This window comes from Neovison vison, chromosome 2 (assembly GCF_020171115.1).
Source record: "Neovison vison isolate M4711 chromosome 2, ASM_NN_V1, whole genome shotgun sequence".
Lineage (NCBI taxonomy): Eukaryota > Metazoa > Chordata > Mammalia > Carnivora > Mustelidae > Neogale > Neogale vison.
In genome coordinates, this window is record NC_058092.1 from 210915361 (window position 1) to 210939673 (window position 24313).

At 42.0% G+C, this 24313-nt stretch overlaps 1 protein-coding gene across 1 annotated transcript in view; it reads right to left on the reverse strand.

The window, feature by feature from the left end:
- HPSE2 (heparanase 2 (inactive)) overlaps positions 1 to 24313 on the reverse strand; it is a 700195-nt gene that overhangs the window by 133259 nt on the left and 542623 nt on the right. Inside the window, exons 8-9 of the mRNA XM_044240286.1 lie at positions 18210 to 18316; positions 12527 to 12641 (exon numbers count right to left, since the gene is read on the reverse strand). Of these exons, the coding sequence (XP_044096221.1) occupies positions 12527 to 12641; positions 18210 to 18316 (222 nt within the window). The remainder of the gene's footprint in view (positions 1 to 12526; positions 12642 to 18209; positions 18317 to 24313) is intronic.

Sequence of the window (24313 nt, forward strand, 5' to 3'; positions counted from 1 at the left end):
ATATGCATACATTCAAGTATGTGAGAAACTTCAGGGAGGAAGGAACTCAAACTCTCATGGCTCTGTTAGATACAAGTTCCCAAGTCACTATTCTATCCATTTCGTTGGGGAGGAGAGCTCTTGAATTCAACTAATAAGGTTTGGGCAAAGTTCCCAGTAGGGAAAATAAATCTAAAGTGACCTTGTGGGTGAGACCCATGGGACCAATTCAATGTCCTGTTGTTGTGGCTTCCAACATACATTCTCTACTAAATGTATATTGGCATTGATGCTTTACATGCTTGTGCTGTGAATGCTCATAATGTCCAGAGGGGATTGTTCTGATTGAGGAGAGTCACATGTAGAGAAGTAGTGGGACATGTAATAGGAATATTCACATGGAATAGGCCACGTAAATCACTCCCCAACCTACCTCCCAATTCCATCTTGAGTGGTCCCAGGAGGAGAAAGGAAATCACAACCTTGATTAAGGTCTAAAAGGCAGCATAGATAGTAAGAGATGCAATATCTCAATAACAGCCCTGTGTGTTCAGGGGAATGGGAACTGGAGACTTATGTTAGATTATTACCAACTGAATTCAGATGTTACTTCTATAGCCCCCAATGTTCCAGCCATTGTAACCATAACTGAATCTGCTGCACAGACTGATGGCACTTGGCACACTCTCTTGGACAGTGCCACCACCTTCTTTCCTATTCCATTTGGCCTCAAGGCCAAGGGTCTGGATCAGTTTGTATTCATGGCAAAGCCTTGTTTGCAGTACTTTCCAGGAAGATTACTGATCTTTTGTCTTTCAGAGCTGTCCTAGGACCTTCCTTAAGGAAGCAAATGCCCTGGTGTGTCTCTCCCAAACAATTTATTTGACTTCTGGATCTGCAGTTATCCATCATCAGAGGGCTAATCATCACAGGATGGTCCAGTTCCTGCACTGCTCATGGTTCTATGGTTTTAAAGGTTTTAGTGGTCCCACTATCAAGGAGGTAGATGTATGCACATATAATAATGGGGCAAAGTGAAAACTACCTTAAGAGAAGTAGACCCTCTATATTGCTCTTTTAATACATTCAATATAGGCAGTGAAACTAACCTACTGCTGCATGAAATTGAAAACTTGTTCTTTTCTTTTTATTCATTGTTCAGTAAAAATGTAAATCTGTAAGAGTTAGCCACTGTTAACTCCCAGGTTTTATCTCCTGGATCATTTTATTTTACCTTGAAGCCAGCTTTTCTGTTTCCTCATGGCCACAACCTGAATTCTTGACTTGACAAAGCTGTGGCAGAACCACAAGAAAGAAACAAGTAGTAATGAAGAATCCAGAACTCAGAACCACTGGCTCTACCTTGCTATGTTCCCTTGAGCAAGTTCTTGGGCCTCTCTCGACCTCAGTTTTCTTCTCTGCCAAACAGGTTTGGTATATCTGTCCTACCTATCTTATCAAGAAATTGGAAAGGCCAGATGATTTAAGGGATGGACAAAAGCTATGGAAACTTATAGCAGGACATAAAGAATAAAGTCAAAGAAGCCAAAGAAGAAAACTATTATTGGATAGCTATATGGAGTATGAAATGATATTTGAAGGATTTTGGATTCTAAAACAGTCTCTATGTGCCAACTAATATTATCATAACTGAAATATTTTCTGTTACTTATAATTTTTAAGTAGTACCTACTTTTGAGGATGGCTGTTTCCCACATGTTCTCATCTTTCCCAAGATATTAGAATTTCATCCAATTCCAAGGAATAATTTTCGTGTATTTAGAATAGATAACAGTGGTCACATTATTATGTACTTACTAAATGTCAGGCACTGTCTTAAGTCCGCGAGGCATAGATTATTAGCATCACTATCATACAGATGATGGAAGATGAGGAATCTGCCAAATGTGATACAGCAAGTAGGCAGGAGATTGGAATTCATACCCACATCTATCTGACTCCAGAGCTCAGTCTCTTAAGCACCAAGCTCTACTCCCTCCCAGTGTGCACACACAACACCTGATGGTAAAAACTTACCTTCCCTATTGCCATTACTGAGCAGTGCACTGCAGCCCCTAGAATCCCAGTCACTGAGCATCTTTAGAGTGCAGGGAAGGATTGCCTGGGAGAAGGGCTACAGGTGATAAAAAGATAGGAAGGGTGGTTTCTGTTTTCAAAGAGCTTACAGTCAGAGAGAGGAGGTTAGATGCACCCAAACAACTCGGATAACAAAAGAAAGTGTAAGCTGCTATAACAAGGCTACAAGAATCTTAAGAAAAGAGGGATTCCTCCCTGAATGATTTAAAAGTGAAATACTGTTATTTAATTATTTTTTTTTGTTTTGCTATTTAATTTAATTTAACTTAATATTTTTAAGAGTAATTAATTAATTAATGAGCAAGAGAAAGAGTACAGAGATGGGTGAGCAGAGGGAGAGAGAGTCTCAAGCAGACTCCACATTGAGCACAGACCCCAACGTGCTGGACTAGATCCTACCACGCAAGATCATGACCTGAGCTGAAACCAAGAGTCAGACACTTAACTGACTGCACCAACCAGGCACCCCTTTATTCTTATTTTAAGGTTTTATTAATATAAGTTCGGCTGGGAGGTCTGTCTGAAGATACTGTTATGGAAGTCTTAAAGATGAATCAGAAAACCTCAGAGCTAAAGGGGATCTTGATGATCACATTCAACACCCTCATTTGAGGGGCACCTGGGTGGAAGTGGCAGTGGTCATGAAAAAAATTGTATTGATATAAGATTTTCTTTAGGTATAATATTCTACACAGTGAGTAATTTCAAGGAGGATAGCTTTATGACACTGAATTTGCTGAGAATAAAAGACGCAGCAACTAAAATATATAAGAGATTGGTGGGTATAGCTAGAGAAGCAGTGTGGGGTGTGTGTGTGTGTGTGTGTGTGTGTGCGTGCATGCACGTGCACGCATTTATGAACACTAGGTGTCTGGAAATAAGCAACTTCATGCAAAGTAGAGCTGAACGTCTGGCTTCCCTGCATATGCGATACAAGTGAGGACACGTGATTTTGTTCACGGTATGAATGCCTAAATACATCCACATCAAGCTAGTTGTCCCTCTGAATGAAAACTCAGAGAGAACACAACTTTATTCTTCATGTCTCAGAACAACTAAAATGGTGTGTTGCTTTCATATATGTCACAACACCGTAACATGGGAACATTAAAAAATTATCACTGGCATTTTTAAACATACACAAAAATAGAATAGTACGACAGATTCCCATATGTTCACTGCAAGCTTTTGCAAGTGACATCAGTCTGCCATTCTTGTCCAAAGCCTGAAGAGGGGACCAAAGGTGCCCATGGAGATGGCCAGCTCAGTGGCAGGGAGACACAGTAGGCATTAGTCTCAGCTGAGGATTCTAGACAGAGGGGCAGGTGGTGGGATATACTACCATTAGTCTCACAGAAGGCAAAACGGTTTGCCAAGTGTAGAGTAGGGATCAGGTAGGTGCAGGGAGAGCCCGAGAGGAGCTGAATCAGGCAGTTCACTGGCTGTCTGTGGCAGGCTGTGGGTAGACCAGGCCTCAGGGGGGTCTTGGAGGCACTACAGGACCTCTGATGTACAGCTGGGCCTCCCCCTGTAGCAGCTTTTGCAGACACTACTCCTCCCTCTGAGAGAATGTGGCGCTCTCCCACCAGCTCCTCTGGTGGCTGCCTCTTCCTCAAAGACTACCTTGACCACACTTGCTAAAGCACTATCCTTTCTTTATTATTTTTCAATTTAGCAGGCTGCTTGCTTCCTACACACTAGTCTGAATTTTGTAATTAATTATTTGTTGGTTTACTTGTTTATTTTTAGTTTTCACTACTAGGCTGTAACCTCCAATGAGGAAGGGGTCTTGTCTCTCTCCTTCACCTCTATTTCCTCACAAACTGGAACAGTATCTGGCAAATAACAGTCAATAAATATTTGTCAAATGAATTAATGACAGACTATATTAAAATTTTGTTAATATCTTGATTGGTGAAGCAAAGGTTGAGCACAAAAGAATAGAGAGAAGGGGAAAGGTAATTTCTGATTTAATCAGGGTAAATGGAAACTTCTAGCCCAGTGGTGCTCAAATCTGGCTGCATGTTGAAATTACCTGGGGAACTTTAAAAAGTACCAACACTTGGCATTCTCTATAGACCAGCTGACTCAGAATTCCCAGAGGTGGTACTTATGCACTGGCATTTTTTAAAAGCCCCCTAGGTGACTGTAATGTGCATAGGCTTGAGAATCACTGTTCTAATGAAGAAAGGCTATAAGGATTTTGACATTAAGATGAGAGCAGTGAGTTCTGGAGTAGAAGACAGGTCTGCTCAAGTTCGATTTAGAGTGAGTCAAAATGATGTGTTCTAGCCAATCCTTTCAATGCTTAAAACCAAACCAGAGGAGGGCCTGGGTGGGTCAGTCAGTTGAGTGTCAGACTCTTGGTTTCAGCTCAGGTCATGATCTTGGGTTCATGGGATCAAGCCCTGCCTCAGGTTCTGCACAGAGCACAGAGTCTGCTTGAGATTCTCTCCCTCTTCCTCTGCCCTTCCTGCTGCTCATGTGTACCCTCTCTCTTTAAAATAAATAAGTGAAAAATCTTTTTAAAAACCCCACCAAATCAGAGATGAAATAAACAGAGATGGATATTAGTTGAAAGTAAGCTACCTAATGATGGAAAGTTTTTAAAAATTTATAAATAGTGTAGTGTATTTAAGTAAGAATTAAAAACAAAATTGGGGTGCCTGGATGGCTTATTCGTTAAGTGTTTGCCTTTGGCTAGGGTCATGATCCCAGGGTCCTGGGATCGAACCCCACATTGGGCTCCCTGCTCAGTGGGAAGCCTGCTTCTCTTTCCCCCTCTCCCACCGCTTGTGTTCCCTTTCTCACTGTGTCTTCTATCAAATACATTTTTAAAATCTTTTAAAAAAAAGAGTTAAAAACAATGTTTATGTGTATATGTTCTATTTCTATTTTAAAAGACTTGTGTTTTTATTTATACAAGCAACAACAAAATATAACTGAGTTTGAGAGAACATCATGTATTATCTTTGGCTCTCCGGTCGCTTCTATCAGAGTCCTACTCATTGGTTCCTAAATGTCATAGTCAGAGCACACTGTGCTTGGAATAGATGCTTAAGAAATAACTTTAAATTTGTCATATGTGGCACTCACCAGAGATCTTTCCAACCCACCAAAGCGCATTCTGTTTCTTCTCTCCTCTCTTTTCTCTTCCTCTCTCCCTCCCTTCCTTGTCAGATTATTTTTAGATAATGTTCTTTCTAATGTTTTAGGCGAACTGATGGGGTTAGGTGAGGTGCAGCTTTTCTCATTTCCAGAGCTTGCCTTGCTCCTCCGTCATGTGAAGGTTGCTTCGAGGATGGCACCCTGCTCCTGAGCTCAAAGGCTATGGGGCTGTAATTGCTTCTTCTCCCTAATTTATTTAGGTTGCTGCATGCCTTGCTGTCACTGCAATCCCTCAGTACTGCAATCTGGGAACAATATAAATGGTTGATGGCGAAGAGAGATTTTCAATTGTTGCTTCTCAGTGATTCACATAATGTGCTGTCATTAGCACTTCCATGTGACATATCGTGCTTTCCAGGGCTTATTGGGCCATTTATAAATACCAGATGAAGGTGTTAGAGCTGGTATTGCCGCGTGGTTATTGCCTTAATTGCCTTCACTGGGAAAGGTGGCAGCATCTTCTCAGGAGGAAAATAAATTGTAATTTTTAGTTTGGCTTTAACCATTTGCAGTCAGTTCCTCTCAAGAGCAAGAATCACAGCTTTCCTTTTTCCTTTCTTTGTTTTTCTTCTAATTTTCTAGTAATTTCATTTTTGCAAAAAATATCTACCCTTTATACTTTAGTTACCACTACCTGAGTTGATTTCCAGATTATCTATACAAATATTCAAATGTATTTTTCCCCACAGTTAAGTTCGCATTACTAATGATAATTATTACTGAGACTTACCACATTTTACACTTACAAAGTGACTTTATAAATAATAACGGCAGCTAATATTTATTGAGCATTTACTATGTGGTAAAAGATACACAGGCATTGGCTTATTCAATCCTTTCCAACAACACTGTGAGCTAGACACTATTGCTGCCTCCATTTTATGAGGGGAATTTGATATTTACTGAGGTTTAGAAAGCCAGCAAACAGGAGAGCTGGGTTTGAACTGCAGGTCAGTGTGATTCCAAAGCCAATAGTTTTAAGCACTCCCTTTAAGCACTCCCCACCCTGAACCCCAGCATAGTCAGCACCCCCCCCCCCTTTTCCAAGCAGGAAATGAAGACTCCAGCAGCAGGAGCACTGCAGGGCTGCACGGTGCCTGCTTCTTCCCACTTGAGCAGCAGAGCTCCTTCCCCTCCCCTAGGCAGCCCCCAACGGGGTGAGCCCTGATAAGGGCTGAGGTGTGCTGCTGATGTCGCATGAGCACCACTCAGGTTGATAAATAAGCAAAGGATGAGGACCGATAGTTAAAAATCAAAGGGACTTCTATTTAAAGCATTAGAGACAAAACAGCTGCCTGCCTGGTCTGCTGGTGCAGGCACAAGCTCTGAGCTGGGAGGCCAGGGTTTAGAGGCACACAAGAGGAAAGAAGCAAGTCATGTCCACTGGGCACGCAGCCCAGGAGCTAGGGCCACTGACATGAGCCAGCCTGGGTCCTAGTGATTGATCGTGCAGCGTGGATGGCCTTCCCTCAGCAGCCATAGGGCCCCACAAAGAAAGGCTGCTCATGGAGAAGTCTTTGTCAGGGCCTCTAATGAGAGGATTGGGTTTCACACCACAGCTACCCCGAAACAGGTACGCTCTGCTTCTTTCATCTTCCTGATGGCTCCCACGGGAACGAAAAGAAAAAGAAAGGAAGCTACACCAAGAAACAGGTCACAGGCTGGTTTGGCTAGGTTTTGTACCTCCCCCGCCTCACCACCTCCAGATGAACAGCTTTGAATTCTTTAATTTTCACACACCCTGTGTGGCCACCGGACAGCAACAAGGAAAGCTTTCCTAAGAAATTTTTCATGATCCATCCACTGTGACTCTCTGGAAAATGAATGCCCCTGTCCCTTTGTGTGTACTATTGCCTTTGTTCAGAAAATCCTCCCCAGACCTTAAGTTTTTCCTATGGCTAACTTGTCCTTCTTCAAGATCCAGCTCAGGTACGGTCTCCTCCAAAAAGCCTTCCTCAATGTCCCATACCTGCCCTCTACCCAGGCAGGCTTCTGTTCCACTTCTGTCCTGCTAAGGCACTTCTGCCTCAGTCCCTGCTGACTCCTCTGTCTCCCATCAACATTGTAAGCTCCTTCAGGGCAGGGACTGTGTCCCCAGGGCGCAGCACAGTATCTAGCATACAGAATAAGTGTAACAAGTGTTTCTGAATGAATGAATCATGAATGATAAATGAAGTAGGCTGGGATAATATTTGCTTAACTATTTAAAGCACTTGATTTTTTCGAAACAGTCTATTTTTCTTTTAAAAACAACTTTTTTTTCAGATAAAAAAGCAGTAATGCTGACTGCAGCAACTTTATATATAAAAAAAAAATCCACAAAGAAGAAAATTAAAACTGTAATTCCACTGCCCAAAGAAAACCACCTTTATCATTTAGATGTATGAAGAGATTCCAGTAATTTTCTCTGTGTATGAATATATATGAAATTGGAATCCTATTGTCCTCCCTAATTTTCTTAAGGATTGTAACAGTATCTTTTGGAGGCAGATAGAAAAGATGTTTTTATTGCATTTAAGTGATGAGAAAAAGGAAAGCAAAAATACCTATCTTGTATCAAAGACACATATTAATGGCAGAGTCAGGAATAGCAGCCCTGAATCTTGTTCTAGTCCCAGGCTCCTGCTGCTCCCCATGAGGCCTCCTGCATAAGCGGTATTGTTCTTACAAAAAGAAACTGTGCATTAACCAAACATCAATGGAACAAGGGTTTGTAACTGGACATTCTTCCTCAAGAAAGGGACAGATTTAAGCTGATCCTGTGTCTGCATTGCAGCTGTGTGGTGCATAAGAGTGATGTCTAACATTTCTAAGCACTTGGGAGCTCATTCCTGGGAAAGGCTAACCAGCAGAGTTAGGCAGACACCATTAAGATTCAGTTTCCTTCCAGTAGCCACATGACATCTGAACAGTGATGGCTCGGCGAGAGCATGTTGCTGTGGGAACCACAGCCATTGTTTTGATCCCACCATAAACTATCGGGTAGTACACCAGTCCATGACCACTGACTATACTCCACAACAATGTACATAGTAAGTGCTCAATAAATGTGCATTTGGATGAACTGAATGTTTATTATTATTCAGCAGTGACAGTTGGCAAAAATGAAGGTGACAGCAAATATAAATCTCGCCACCACAATACCCAGTATAGAAAATGCAGTCCAGTGTGAACTAGCCTTCTGTTTTATTCTAAATAGAGAACTAAACTGTAATCCCCCGAACAGAAACACATGCTAGACTGTTAGCTCTGCAGATGAGGGAACCACAGCTTATTTATCTGTGTGTCCCCAGAATACCTAGCACAGAGCCAGACACATTTGAAGTGTCAATGTCTTTTGAATTGAATTATATTTGCTTGGCTGGCGTGGGAGTTAAAAAGATGTTGACTAGAAATTCACCATTCCTTTCCCTGGAAGCACTGTAAATCAAGCTTTTAAAAAAAGCAGCAAGCTAAATTCCAAAACCCTCTCTTAGGAGAAATGCCCACGGCTGGTGGGGTCTGGACTATGTCCACCAAATGTGCAGATCTCTTCTGCACAAACATCACTTACTCCCGAGGGAGCCCCTGACTGGCTGACTGGCTGTGGAGACTCACACTTTCCCTCTTTCCCAGTGGCAGGAGGGTCAGGGGCAAGGGGTGGGAGTCGATGATGAAGCACTGCTGAACTAAATGTTCTCCTCTTCCCAGGAGAGGGAAACTCTCCAACAGTAGGAGTGTTGGCACTTTTCTAGAAGAACAACCATAAAGAACCTGGGATGTAGTTGGAAATGATCTTTTCTGAAGACGAGTTTCTTTTTTAAAGGGCCACCCCCATCTTCCCTCTTACCTTAGACTAAAAGGTGCTATTGGAATGACTTTGCCAGAGCTGCTAGAATCCCACAAGCTGGGATCAAAGTCGACTGGGCAGGTGAAAGGGTCCTATGGGATAAGCACTGGGGAGCCATTAGGCCATATCCTCACTTTTTCTAAGTTTATCGAAGAGAAGTGACAAAAACAAAAACAAAACAGTGTTTGCTAATAAGATCCATTCCTTAAATACTGAGCTGCATTTAAAGAAACTGAAATAGAAATTACTGATTTTTCTGGGAGACAATCAAAGCACAACTCACCAATCCCCTAAGCTCTTAACAAACTCTCTTGGAGATTTCATCACCATGTAAAATCCACAGGTTTTTATTGGCAACGTTTGGTTATGAACTACAACCCTCTGAGGTGGTGCCAGTACAACTCCCAGGTCTGCCTCCATTACCCATTCCAAGGGCCTGCTGGCAAAGTCTATGCAGCCGGTGCCCTGGCCTAGCCTCCTACATTCTTTCTGGGGGAGACTTAGGACACACTCTCCCAGCTGTCAAGTGTTCTACTTATAAGGTGCAGAATTTATTAGTGCAAAGAAAGATAAAAAGAAAGTCTACTACCTTCTGTGCTTTTATGTTCAGCTTCTTTACTACAATTTGGTGTTTCCAGAAATACAGCTGCCCAGCTTACTAGAGCCTTTGTGCTGAATCAGTGGGACTTGTTTTGGCTTTGCATGGACCTGAGTGAGCTCTGCAGCCACCTCCTATAACTGAAGTCTCTTGTGCCATGCTTTGAAAGGAAGTTACCCACAGCAACTCTCATTTGAGGAGAACAAAGCCATGAGGACTTGCATTTTTAACCTACACATGGCCAGCAAAGGCACACAGAGTTGACATGGAACCCAGGTTTGTCCATCTCTGGAAATCCAGCCTGTCTGGTCACCCAAAGACCATCTTTTTCTAGCCTAGGACTTTCTTCTCTCCTATTCCTAAACATGCCTGTTTCCATCTCCAGAACCAACTAAGGCAAATATTGGCCTCAGAACACAGAACAGACACCAAAGAGTACAACAAGGAAGAGAAATGAAAATGAAATTTAGAAGTGCAAAACTCTGAGAGTCCCAGTTCCCAATACTTGTAGGACCTTGGATAAGCCACTTAATATCTTCATAGAACCCTAGTTTCTCTTTAGCAAAGTAAGTATAAATAGTTTCTCTCACCAGCCTCTCTTCATAGCAATTATAACAAAGTGCAATTATCTTGTTTATATGTTTATTTATTTTCCATTGCTCACTGTGCTTCTAGCTTACAAGCTCCAAGAGTTCAGGGATCTTGTCTTTTTGGTTCATCGAAGAGGCCCACTGCTAGGAATAATGATCGGCAAGTTGTATAAGATCAAGAGGAGCGAATGAGATTTGAGTGAGGGAGGGAATGAGGCAAGAAGGAAGGACAGAGAAAAGGGAGGACAGAATGGATGGAGCTTTATTGAGGTACCATGTATGAAAGTGGTCTGAAAATTATTAAGTATCACCCACATTATTAAAGTAATGATAACTAATAAATAAAAGCTAGATATAACTAATAAATAAAAGCTAGATCATATTATTTCCCTGCTTAAAACCCTCCAGTGGCTTTTCATACTACATACAATAAAGTCAAACTCCTGTTAGCTTATAAAACCTCAAGGGATCTGACCCCTTGTGGCCTCATGTCCACCCAGTCTCCCCCTTCTCTGCCAGGCCCCCATCACTCGGCATCCTTGCATCTCCTCAAACATGAAAAGTCCATTCTTGCTTTGGAACTTTGTGTTAGCCCCTTCCCCTGCCTGAAAATCCTGCATGGCTGGTTCCTTCTTGTCACTGGGCTCGTGGCTTAAATGTCACCTTCTCAGAGAAGTCGTCCTATACACTCATTCCAAAGCAGCCCTCACTGACTCCTTTTTATAGTACTCTACTATCTGTTTATTCATTTTTTTATTACTAGTCTCCTCCTCAGTGCCCAATGGTCAGTAAACATTTATTTTTGTGTAGCACTATATTTGTTTAATGCTGACTCTTCATAGAGACTTTACTAATTATGGGCCCAGCACGCTTCCACTACGCAACTCTGCTAGGCACGAGGCTTTACTAATTATTATTTTGTTTTATCTCCACGGGTTTATAAGCTCAGACCAACAAACAAAAAGCCATATGGTTACAACCTGAAAGTTCCCTCCCAACCGTACATTAGCCACCACAGAGCCCCTCCACCCCGCTCCCCAACACACACACTTGAGGTAGCCGGGCCTTGTGACTAAAGGCAACTGTGCCAGTCAGTTCTAATATTTGTGACTTACCTGGAGTCACATATGACCAGTGATACAATAATTACTTCATCCTCTAATCTATAGTGATTCTTTTGAAACATGGAAATGCTACCATTGGGCGCCAAACTGTTCTCTGTTCTGGGCTTGGAAGCCTCTTGTCTCAGGCAGGGGTGAAAATGAGGGGAATGCAGGGCCAAAATAGGCAGAGGGAAGCAAACGGCAGGAACACTCACTGGCCTCAGTTGAGTTTGCTTACTGTGGATCCAGGGGCAGGAATAAATCTGTAGGAAGAGTACTGGACCAGGGCACAGGGAAGCAGGTTCTAGAGCGGGTTCAGTATCTTCCTCTCCCCTCTACTCAGACTATCAGTTCCTCTGTTATAGGAGGTGCAACTGGATCTCCTCAAAGGGGAATCCCAGCTCTGACAGTCTATGAGCGAATGAGAGGAGTGTGACTTTTCTCTGTGACCATGATGTCTGTGAAAAAGGTAACCCATGTAATATTTCTGACGAGCGCATCTTCTCGGAACTTAGTGGGATCTCTCTGATTGGCCAGTAGAGTCACCCAACAAACCAAGATCTCTGCTCTTGCCAGTCTTCTTCAGCCTTCCCTTTCCTTCTCTTTCCTAGGGAAGTTGGTGTCCTGGGCAAATCCCCTCATTGTCACATAGGGATCAGCACCTAACTGCAAGTGCAATTCAGCCACTCCCTAAGAGATGGGTTCCTACTGCATCTGATCTCGGCCAAGATGCTCCCATCTGCTTTCAACATGTTGCGTCTGACGTTAACTAATGTCTTCTATTAGCATTAAAAGAAAACAATCTGGAAAAATTCACTCTCAAGCAGAGTTCAAACAGGCCACAAGTAGATGTGGAATCTCAACTGTACAAGGTTTGTTAAAATAATAGTAATAAATAAATACATACATGTATATATGTATATGCAAACATGCATTTGTCTATATGATTGTGTATATATAGATATGTGCATGTGAGTGAGTGTAGTGAAGCCATAAGTCTGTGAAATGGGTCAAGAGAGCAAAGACATGAATATTTCTGTCCAATTTATGAAATTACCTGGTTACAGAGAGAGGAGAAAAATTCTCCCAGTACGGAACAAGGCATGGTCAAAATATCTGAAAGACATGGAAGAGGAGTTGGGGATCTTTATCTCACACTTACTGGTAATGGGTTGAAATTCTGGTCCACCAGGTGATTATATCCATGGTCAAAAAATGAGTGTCGTATCACAACATCAATGCCCTGATTGGCCAGCATTCCTAAAGTGTTCAACCATCTAAAAAAGCATGAAAAAAAATGCTGCATCAATACATCATAAAAGTTGCATATAACAAGCTCTGTAGGGATTGGCTAACACACATACACACATACACCAACCCCCACTATGAAATTTACCTACTACTTTAAAGGAGAAGATTATTGTAAGCACTGAGTACACAGCTGGAAGATATTTTAGGGATTATCAAATCTAACATCTTCATTTTATAGGAAAAGAAACAGAGGTTCAGGGGAATAAAATAAATTGCCCTTGGTCATAAAATACCTTGTGGCTAATGACTTATTTTACTCCTGTAATACTAACAAAGAAAATGAATACCCTTGTAGCCACTTGTAAGCCTAATTATCATCCCTCACCCACTGGCCATAGGACACACAATCATAGGACATACACTCTCTACTCTCCAGTACCCAAACTCCCCTGCCTGCACCTTACACTGTACAAGTACCTTTCATGTGACTCTACCTCACATAGTCCTGTAACCCAGGCAAGAAGGGCCCAGCCATTAGCATCTTCATATATCTCTGTCAGCAGTCAATGCAATAATAATTTTCCTTGCTACAGTAATGAACCATGCAGAGCTTCAACTATGCTACCATCACATACATAATGGAGGACCTGCATTGCTCACATGTTATCACATATCCCTCTATGCCAAAAACCACTGTCTGGAGTGTGCTATCCTTCAAAAATATTGCCCTCTTGGTTCTTCTAACATCCAACACTAACTCTGCCTTTATTATTTATGCATTCAATTCGTTCACTCATTTACTCATCCCTTTAATTTTCTCTTTGTATTCCTACTTCTGAAACTTGGGGAAATTTCTAATTGTAATAATATATATATAATAAATGTGACTGAGAGCTCCAGTCTTATGGTATAAAAGATAAGGTGTTTCACCATCTTTCCTGAGCACACATGTGAGCCTTCATTTGTATCTCTTTCTCCCTCTTCTCTCACCCTCAACTCCATTCCCTGGTTCTTAGCCACATAGAACTACTCTAGGCTGCCCAAACTCACTATGCTTTCACATACTGACCTGAGTCTTCTCAAGTATCTTAACTTCTGCTTAGAATTCTCTTTATCTCCTCCTCTAACCAGTTCACCTCATCTGGCAAATTTCTTCCTATCTGTTCATCTCCAAGTGAAGTGTCATTTCCTTCCAAACTCTGCTGTCCCAGCAAACAGTAGTACTTTCCTCCTCTGTACCTTACAGAACTCTTGTTTATACCTTCTGTCAGCCCATGATAATTACTTCCTTATATCTCTGCTGTCCCCCAGTTGCTTAGGAGCTCCCTGAGAACAGACATGTTTTAGCTTTGTACCCAAAATATCTATCTCAGTACCTAGCACACTGTAGGTGCTTCATACTCTTTGTTAAGTTGAAATTGATGTGGATAAAATTAGATTCAAGGAACACTGAGAATCACCATTTAGCACACTAGGGACAAATTATGCATAACTATAGTATCCCAAATTTGAAACCATATGGAACTCCAAATCAGTGACTGTAGAGTTAAATTTTTTCTTTATTTGAATAAAGAACATTGCTAATTTTTTTAAAAGATTTTATTTATTTATTTGACAGAGAGAGATCACAAGTAGACAGAGAGGCAGGCAGAGAGAGAGAGAAAGAGAGAGGGGGAAGCAGGCTCCCTGCTGAGCAGAGAGCCCGATGCGGGACTCAATCCCAGGACCCCAAGATCATGACCTGAGCCGAAGGCAGCGGCTTAACCCACTGAGCCACCCAGGCGCCCCAAGAACATTGCTAATTTTTATATTGTGAATGGACATTAACATTTTAAAATCTTTTTCCCATTGATAATTTTATTTTTTCTCATAAAAACTAACATTTACTGATAATTAGAATTATAAAAACAAAATAAAATAAAGCAAAATGCAAAAACAGAAGCTTTAAATCAAAAAGAAAATCTGACAATAATACAACAGAACTTTTGTTGTTGTTGTTGTTCAGACTAGGATATAAAATTACTTTTAGGGGCGTCTGGGTGGCTCAGTGGGTTAAGCCGCTGCCTTCTGCTCAGGTCACGATCTCGGGGTCCTGGGATCGAGTCCTGCATCGGGCTCTCTGCTCAGCGGGGAGCCTGCCTCCTTCTCTCTCTGCCTGCCTCTCCATCTACTTGTGATTTCTCTCTGTCAAATAAATAAATAAAATCTTTAAAAAAATACTTTTAGAATATCACATACCTAAGCTACTTGTCTTTATTATTTTTATTAATTTACTAACCCTGTGTATCAGGATAACAGATTTAGTTATACTAAATATATAACTAATTAATTATATAACTAACTAATTAATATATACTAATACTGAGACACAGTATTAAATATCCTGGGGTAGAATTACAACGTAAATTCTGGGCTAATGCACTAAATCAGTGCTCTCTCCAGCAATGCAGCACAGATACGACAGGGTCTATATCTAACAAGTACTAACTCATAAAAACGAGTATGTCTCATTCACCCTTCTATCCTTGTGCTTGCTGAACAAAGAAACAAAATGATGAGTAAAAATATAATCACATCGAGCAGCAGCTGGATATCCATACAGGACTGTATTTTGGTATTTAAAATATCCCATTTGCTCAGTCATTCATTACTCATTCAACATGAATTAATCAGCTGTAAATGCCAGGCCTTGTTCTCAGCATTGAGGATAGACACAAAAATGTTTGTGTGACTATGTGAGTCATTTATAAAGCACTGGGTATGTAAATACTTGCACTCATTTATAGGAATGGTACCAAATTCCTACTTGTGACCTTGATAGACCTTGTAACAGTGATCGGCAAAGAATATATTCAACAAACAAATGCTAACTGGTAAATCTGGGGGGTGGTGTTTTTGCTAGTACAGTGAGGTTTTGAAGAAACTCTAATGTGTGAGGGAAGACTATGTAACCTCCCTTCCAAACTCACATCCTATATACATATCCAGAGTCTGAAGCATTCAAAATGACTATGTCCAGAACCCCTGTTTCCCTGTGCTTTTCAGAATGGAATGGTTAGAGGAAATTATCATCCTCTTCCTCTTGTGAATAATAAGCCCTCGGAGAGGAAAGATAAATGGTGTTCCAAGTCTCTCTTTCAGTGAAAAGTAGTGAAAAGTGGCAAGATGCCTTGTACATCCCACCAAGGATGCTACTGTAGCCAGCAGTTTCCATTCCACAAAAACGGATGGACTATTGACTGGGTGGCAGATACTACAGGGTGCTGGAGACACAGCAGTATGCCAACGTTATGTCTGTAGTACATCACAAAGTCTCAAAGCCCTGGCTAGAATCAAAAAGTTCTGATCTTTGCATAAATGTGCAAGTGTCCTTGTAAGCTCATCATTATGCCATATATTGAAAAACACCTGAAAGATGCCTTCTTCCCAAGGAATATTGCTAGCCTTTTGGGAGCTTCTTAGAATGCTTTATTCCCTCCACCCTCACCACCCAGGAAGCTATTTATGCTCCTGGGAGAACTAGACTCAAAGGACACTTTGCTGGGTGCTGCCAGCAGAGGGGAGAGCAAATGGGTGATAAAGAGATAAGACAGAAGACCAGGAGCCAAGTAAGCTAGTTTTTAGCTGATCTGTGTCCACCACACATTGGTTACCTGAACTACAACCTAATCCTGAACAACTGTGTTAATCTGGGTTTGCAAAGTCACCTCAGAGAACTATGGAGATCTGGCTGGTGCTCATGAAAAGGCAGGTCTCTCTCCAGCTCCCTCCATGAAGGGCTATATTATTTCCCATTTCACATCATTCCCTGAAGGGAAGAATGTTCATGAAAACACTGAGGACAGCTGGGCTGCTTGCTGGCCCAGCAGCAGGTTCTGTCTATGACGGCTGAGCAAAAGCCATTCCTCTGCTGGTTCTAAGAGGCCCCTATGGTCCTAACTGCCACTGGCTTCTTGCCAAACTCCATGGCTCACAGTGAAACCTAGCAGGGAGTGTATTTTTGAAAGAAGACTCTCAGAAACAGTGTATCAAATGCTGATTAATCCATTTCATTCACTGGAACCATGCTTACCACACAACTGCTCAGTGCCCCTCAGTGCTAGGTACCGAGAACACAGGCACGGAAGACCCAGAGTATCATCATATATTCTTTTAACCCATTATCTTCATCTGCATGTATCAGGATTCCATCTGCAAAAACAATCTGCCTGACTGCCCTGGTTTGTTCTTTACAAATGTATTTAAGAAACTGCCTTAATGGAGGGAAACTACATGTGTTTAATTAGGAACAGCTGTCAGAAAAGAAACACAAAGCTGAGGACAGAGCTCAGCTCTTAGGCGGACCTTGCCGCAGACAAAAAACCAGGGCCATGGGACTAGAGTGGCACAGGACAGGTCACTTGGTGAATCCATGGTCCTGAAGGGTCTGTCCCTGCCACATGATGGTGGCAGGCCAGTCAGAGCCCCTTATGCTTCCAGTGTTAAGTTGTTGTCCAGATAATTGCAGAAGACTTCAAGTCCATTGTCCTAGAGTCTGCCTCTCCAAACCCTTCTGCATATTATTCCCAAAACCAACATAGGAACACAGGTCAGATGCTGTCTCACTCTTCCTCCAAAGTCTTCAGTGGCTTGCCAGTGAGTGTAGAATAAGGCCTTACTTCCTCTGCCTGGCATTCAACAGCCTTCCACAATTGGTGGAGAACGCCCCCCCCGCCCCTCGTTGCAGTCCTCGCTACATTCCTGTAGCGCCTGAGGCTTTCATCACATGACTCGTTTTCCACCCCCTGTGCCATTGCCCATAATGTTCCTTCTGCCTCGAATTCTCCCCTCCATCATCATCACCATTCTCCACACATAGAAATTAGAATAATCTTTCTATGTCCCCCTCAAATGCTACTTCCTCCATGAAATCCTTCCTGATCTTCCCCGTCAAGAGAAATTCCTGATTCCTTTGCCTGTCTACCACGTCCTTTTGTGGACAGACCATGTGAGGCAGAAAGAAAGATGGTCTAAGGTAGTGGCAAAGAGGCTAGACTCTGAAGCAGACTCTCTCATATCTCATATGAGATAAGCCCAAGCTCTCATATCTATCTATTGGGTAGTTGTAAAATAGTACTACACTGGTTGTCAGTTATTAGAGAGAGCACTTCAGAAAGCATGTGACACATAGAGTTAAAATTATTATTAATACAGCACTGATCTCCTACATCTTTTCTTATCTCCTGTCTCTGTTCCTCCAATCTTACTCTTACCAATCTCCTAAGAATATGGTGAAAATTAGAGGAGAAATTGTATGTTGTCTACATTGTCTTTGAACTATAGACATTAAACAAATGTCTTATGCCTATATGGTCACTCCTACTACTATTACTACTACTTCTTTGCTCTGATGCCTGTACCTGACATCTTGGTGTCTAGAGAAGTGACTCATCAGTGTTTGTGGAATGGGTTACACCAATTCAAAAAGGAGCAGATAAAGAACTTTCAGTGGGAAACGAAACTCCCCCCCTCCAGTGGACAGAACAGTGAGCGGTACCACGTCACCGCCCTTCTCTCCTCAAAGGCCGGGGAGTGAAACTGCACATGTTACTCACAAGAATCCTGCAGCATAGGAATCTGATAGGTTGTTTGCGCCTCCAGCCGAGGTGGTCACCACACCTTCAAGCCAAATCTTCTTTCCTGGGGTGTATGTGTTAACCACCTGTTCACACAACAAAAGCAGAAGGGGAGAGGAGATTTTTAAAAGTTGTTTGCAAGTGAGAAGGAAGACACATTCCCTTGAGGGAGTTCTGCCGATAGCCCGCTCCCAGGTGGTCATGATCTGTGTTTTTTCCATGATGATTCATCCCATACGGTGAGCTGGTATGGGCATGAGCATGTGCATGCGCACACCCAACGCACACACCCAACACACACACAAGCATTAACACTGACATATGTCCACTCAAAGAAATGATCATTTTTCCCTAAGTAAACCCAAGTGAAAATATGACTGTTAAAACAACTGCATTTTCCAGGACGTAAGCTGACACCCTTCACTGGAGAGTATAAATCATGTGATGTTTCCATATTGACAAGTATCGAGAAGGAAATTTTCTTAATACTGTTATGGCAGATCCCAGGATGAGTCTCCTGTCCATACCTCAGATATCATAAATCATGAGGGCAGAGGTCAGTGTTTGGGAGAAATATTTTATAATCACCAGGGCATGTATATATATTACAACCACATTTTGAAAGTAACTGCACTAAGTATTTAAAAAGATCACTGATCCACAGGTGAGAGATTCCACCTCAGCAGCTTTCCAAGCAGAGGCAAAGCCTCTCGTTAAGAGGTGAGCCTCTGAAGTTTTGAAATGGCCCAGTCTCTGGTCCCCAAGTTGGAGGCTGGCCAGACTATCCAGATTAAGGACCAGATGCCTCAGACAGCAGTCTGGCAGTACTTAGGGGTAATGTTGTACTCTGGGAAGCCCCTGGAAGCAGAGCCTGAGACAAAAACTTATCTATAGATAGTCAATTTGGGAAATAATAACAGGGAGCAGGAATGAGGAACTGGAGGACTAAATAAGAGAAAAGGTAAAACCAGTACCAGGATGTGTTTTCAATTTGGCAACCACTGTTGGCAACTTAAACTCAACCCCATAATGAACTTGGTAAGAGTCTTATGAACTATGTCTTGGAACTTTCTTCCAGGGGAATTCAAAGAGAAGCATACTTATCCCTTGGCTCTTAAAATCCAAAAGGTCAAGAGTATTCTTGGGACTGTTAACCTCTGCTCCTTTCCATTACCTCACTAAACTATGTAGGCATGGGTGTTGAGTAGGTTCCCTGAGTTCTGCATCTCTGCCTTCGTGAAGTCCCAGAGCAGGAAATAAGAAGTGAGGTTGTACTGCATCCCATGGGTGCCAAGCTGGTCACAGCCTGTGCACCTGCCAAGCTCTGGTCCCTGCAGCAATAGTTAGTACAGGACGTAGAAAACTGAGAGGATGTTAGTTATGCACAAGGGGAACTGGATAAAGACAACAGTGTATTTAGATTCTATGGCCCAACAATTTTTCTCTTAGGCATACAAACCAAAAGAATTCTTCCTCAGGTTTCTAAGGAGACAAGCATGAGGATGTTCACCATGTCATTGTTCCATACAAGTCTGCATTGCTAGAGGAATGGAAAAGTAAAAGGTGGTGGATGCATACCATAAAACATTATGCAGCAGCTGGGAGCAATAGAATCAATGTAAATGCAGCAACATGAATTAGATTTAAAGATTTAGTGGTGAGTTAAAAAAAAATAGCAACAGAATGAGATTTATGTCACAATATTACTTAGGTAATTACTCATTCATCTCCACTAACACTAAATAGTTTCTAAAGATACATGTCTCTAGACATGTACCAAACACCGAAGGAAAGCAAGCTTAAGAGGAAGGCGAATGTGAGCAGAGATTAGAGATCAAGGTGAAAATTAAAACAAAAACAAAAATTAAAACAAAAGGCTTTGCATGAACTGCTGAGAGTCTGCTGTAGTTGAGAAGTGTGATTTTAATTTAATTCTCTGCACTTCAGAACCCCAAAAAGAAAAAAAAATAATGTGAGATGTAGCATAAATGCCAGAACTTTCCTTTTCCCAAACATGGAGGCAGACATCAGCAAACAATCATGCTCCTCTTTTCATCTCTCCCTAGATATCCCTGCATCTACTTGAATATTTGCATTATCTGAGACCTATTTTAGAATCAGGGTTGGCAAAGTGCTCAACCCTTTCAGGAGAAAGCGGTGAAAATATTTCACAAATTTGAGATGGAAGTAAGAATTGTGATCAAGAATGGAAGAAAGAGCCTGAAAACCGAAAGTGGAGGTCAAATTAGAATGTTATTAAAAATTAAGTACAAATTCCCCCTGGCCCCAGAAAGAGAAGAGTCACTGAGGATACCACAAGGTTGTTCACTCTCCCTTCTCACTGCTCACAGTGCCCAACCCAACAGGAACTGGAGATGGTATTAATAAGAAAATAAGGAAAACACCTTAAATGATCAAGAGACAAAGCCATATGCTGAATCTGAATTGCACTGAGGGTTTCCCTCAAAATGTAGGGTTACCAAAACTCTCTGCTAGTGAGAAACTGTGTGATTCCTTTATAGGTAACTTGCGTGGAGTGACACATTTGTGTTTTTCTTTTTTGCCTTTGGCTTCCAGGATATCCAGAGTTTAATTTTTGCTCAATGACAGATATTAAAATAAGGCAGTTAGAGTAAAGGGGTTAAGCAAAACCAAAAGGTAAAATTATAGCATGATGAACCTTGAAGTCATTAAGCCAAGTGAAAGAAGCCAGACACAAAAGGCCCCATGTTGTATGATTCTGTTACATGAAATGTCCAGAATAGGACAAGTCTGTAAAGACAGAAACTAGATTAGTAGTTTCCTAGGGCCAGAGAAGGGGAGGGGAAATGAAAGCAGTGGGTAATGACTACAAATAGATATGGGGTTTCTTTGGAGGGTAATGAACATGTTCTAAAATTAAATAGAGGGTTTCAGGGACACCTGGGTGGCTCAGTTGGTTAAGCAGCTGCCTTCGGCTCAGGTCATGATCCCAGCGTCCTGGGATCAAGTCCCACATCGGGCTCCTTGCTCGGCAGGGAGCCTGCTTCTCCTTCTGCCTCTGCCTGCCATTCTGCCTGCCTGTGCTCACTCTCTCCCCTCTCTCTCTCTCTCTGATAAATAAATAAAATATTCAAAAAAAATAGAGGGTTTCATAATTCTGTTCATACCTTAAAAACTACAAGGCTGCACACTTTTAAAGGGCATGCACAATTTCATGGTATGTGAATTTTATCTTAATAAAATTTGACTGTGTGTGTGGGGGGGGGGTTGTGTCTGTGTGTGTGTCTGTGGTGTTATCAGCAAAAGGAGAGGTAAAGTCTAATAAGCAGATACTACTGTAGAATCAGTAATGTACCCTGAAGTTCTAGGTTTTGCCACACACTAGTTGTGAGATTTGGGGCTTGTTATTTTCTGAACTTTCTTTATCAACATGTGAAGCCATGCACTGGGAGTAGAGGAAACTTAAGTTCCTTCTAAATACAAAATGTTAAGCTGATCCCCTTACCTCCTATTCCTCAACAGTCAAGTGTTTCTTTGACTATGTAAGTTCAAATTTCATAAAAAAACAAGAAACAGAGAAAAAAAGAGTCCAGATGAAGGTAAATAGTGAGAGTGGTAGAAAAAGCCATTGGATTAGATGAAATTACTTAAGGAGAATACCTAAAAATGAGACTAGATGGCTAAGGGTTTCCATCCCCAAACATTAAGGCATTATCAAATGCATTTATTCATTCACTCAACCAATACTTATTGGGTGCCTGCTGTATGCCAAACAGACTCTAGGGACAGAAATACAGCAATGAGTGAAACAGAACAAAGCTCTGCTCTCTTTGGCTTATTATTAGTTCACTGGAAAAGACTAACAATAAATAGTAAACAAAGAAATTTAGAAATAAAAAGAGCTAGGAAGAAAATGGAACAGAATAATCTGAGAGAAAGTGACTCGGCAGGAGGGGCAGGACTGGATACTTCAGATAGTGCTCAGGTCACTCCCCTGAAGCCTAGACCTGACTGAAGGTGGAACCGGCCCCTGATGGATCTGTAGGAGCAGCTCAGGAAAAGGACAAGATATGGAAGCAGGACTGTTGTTTAGAACCAAGAGAAGACCGTCTGGAGTACAGTGAGTAAGGGAATGTGGAATATGTGGCATTTAAGAAACAAAACGAATGAGGAAAGGGGAGCAAAAGAGAGAGAGACAAACTAAGAAACAGACTCTTAACTACAGAGAACAAACCAATGGTTACCAGAGAGGAGGTGAGGGGGATAGGGGGAAATAGGGGATGGGATTAAAGACTACACTTATCATGATGAAAACAGAAAATAAAATAAAATTAAATTAAAGCAGTCTTCCTGCTGAGCAGGGAGCCCAACGCAGGGCTTGATTCCAGCACCCTGGGATTATGATGTGGGCCAAAGGCAGACACTTAACAACTGAGCCACCTAGCTCTTTCAAATGAGGAATTGGTTCTGGGAAATGGTTGGATTTGTAAAATACCGTGTACATAAGATTCTGCAGGGTCAGAGACACTGTATAAAGAGAAGTTCATCTGAATGCCCTTCTGACTTGCAGGGGGATTCATAAGTAAACAATTATAAACTGCTGTATTGGTGAGGGAGCACTGAGGAGTGGTTTGGGGCATGGACTTGGCACTCAGATTGCCTGTGTCTGAATCCTGATTCTATGGTTTACTCACTGTGTGACTTCTCTGAGCTTCACTTTCCTTAGTTATAAAGTGAGAATAGTAATAATATCCATCTCTGTGCATGTTATGACATTTAAATGACCGAATTTTTATAAAGCACTTGGAAAGGTATCTGGCTTATTGGTAAGTTCTTAAAGTCAACCGAATGTTAACCTAGACCACTCGCCTTGTCTAAAGCACAAGAGTTGGGTTCAGGGCGCCTGGGTGGCTCAGTGGGTTTAAAGCCTTTGCCTTTAGCTCAGGTCATGATCCCAGGATTCTGGGGGGCTCTCTGCTCAGCAGGGAGCCTGCATCCCCTTCTCTCTCTGCCTATCTCTCTGCCTACTTGTGATCTCTGTCAAATAAATTAAAAAAAAAAAAAGAGTTGGGTTCGGATCAATCTAACATAAGAGTTGGCTGCTTGTCTTTTGGACGTGTTTGTAGAGGTAGATAATAACCCAGATGTGCTAGCTAGCAGGGAAAGGTCTACTTAAAATTTAAAAGGCACATGGATAATTCACATTAACATAATTAGCATTCAGAGTAGTTCATTTACTGACACTCAGCATAGGAGTAATTCCGGTCCTTTGCTAGAGAAGCCATGTGAACAAAACACACAGTGAGGTAGGGTTTTTATGTACAACTTAAACCAGCTTTTATGAGATGTTCTGCAGGGGAGAGATTTCTAGAAAGTTTTAAAACTAAAGACTCTGGAACTAGTTGGTACAAAATCAACAAGGATTTTCTGAGCATTTGCTATTGGGGACATAGTGAGAGGTTTGATGAATTGTTTGTCTACGATGAGCAGAGATGACCATCATGGTGAAAGGTAGGGGAGGTACTGAGGCTGGGGGCTGCTTAGGACTGGGGAAGAAATCAACATGGGCAGAAGAGGAGAGAAAAAAAAATCCAGAAAAGCAGTTGGAACCAGCTGCAAAATTCCCTTAGAAAGTGAAACTCTAAGAAAGCGAGGGCTATAGTTCAACACTGTGGTTTTCTGAGTAAATATGATTCTCCCTGTGCTGGAAGAGAGAAAATTGGAGGACTGGAAAGAAGAAGGGTACAGTTCCTGGTGAGAAATGATGTGCTAAAGAAGGTCATTTTAAGGAACACGTTGCCTGGGGACAGGGAAGAAGTACAAGAGTTACCATTACTGGAATGAGGGTAGAGAGGGGCTGGGTGGCGGGCTCCCTTTCAAGGGTTCTATTGTCCTATAAGACTTATGCCCTTGGGCTCAAGTGGACAAGGGAACTGTGAGGCACCCACAGAACAGCTCAGCAAGTGGCCAGTGGCTGCTCCAACTCCTTGGGCCTGCTGGGGGCAGACTGATGTGAAGGGAAGCCTCCAACTCCCTTCCCTCCCATCTGAGGGGTTGAGGACATCAGAACTGTTCCATGTGGCTATGTTGAGAGAGCAGGG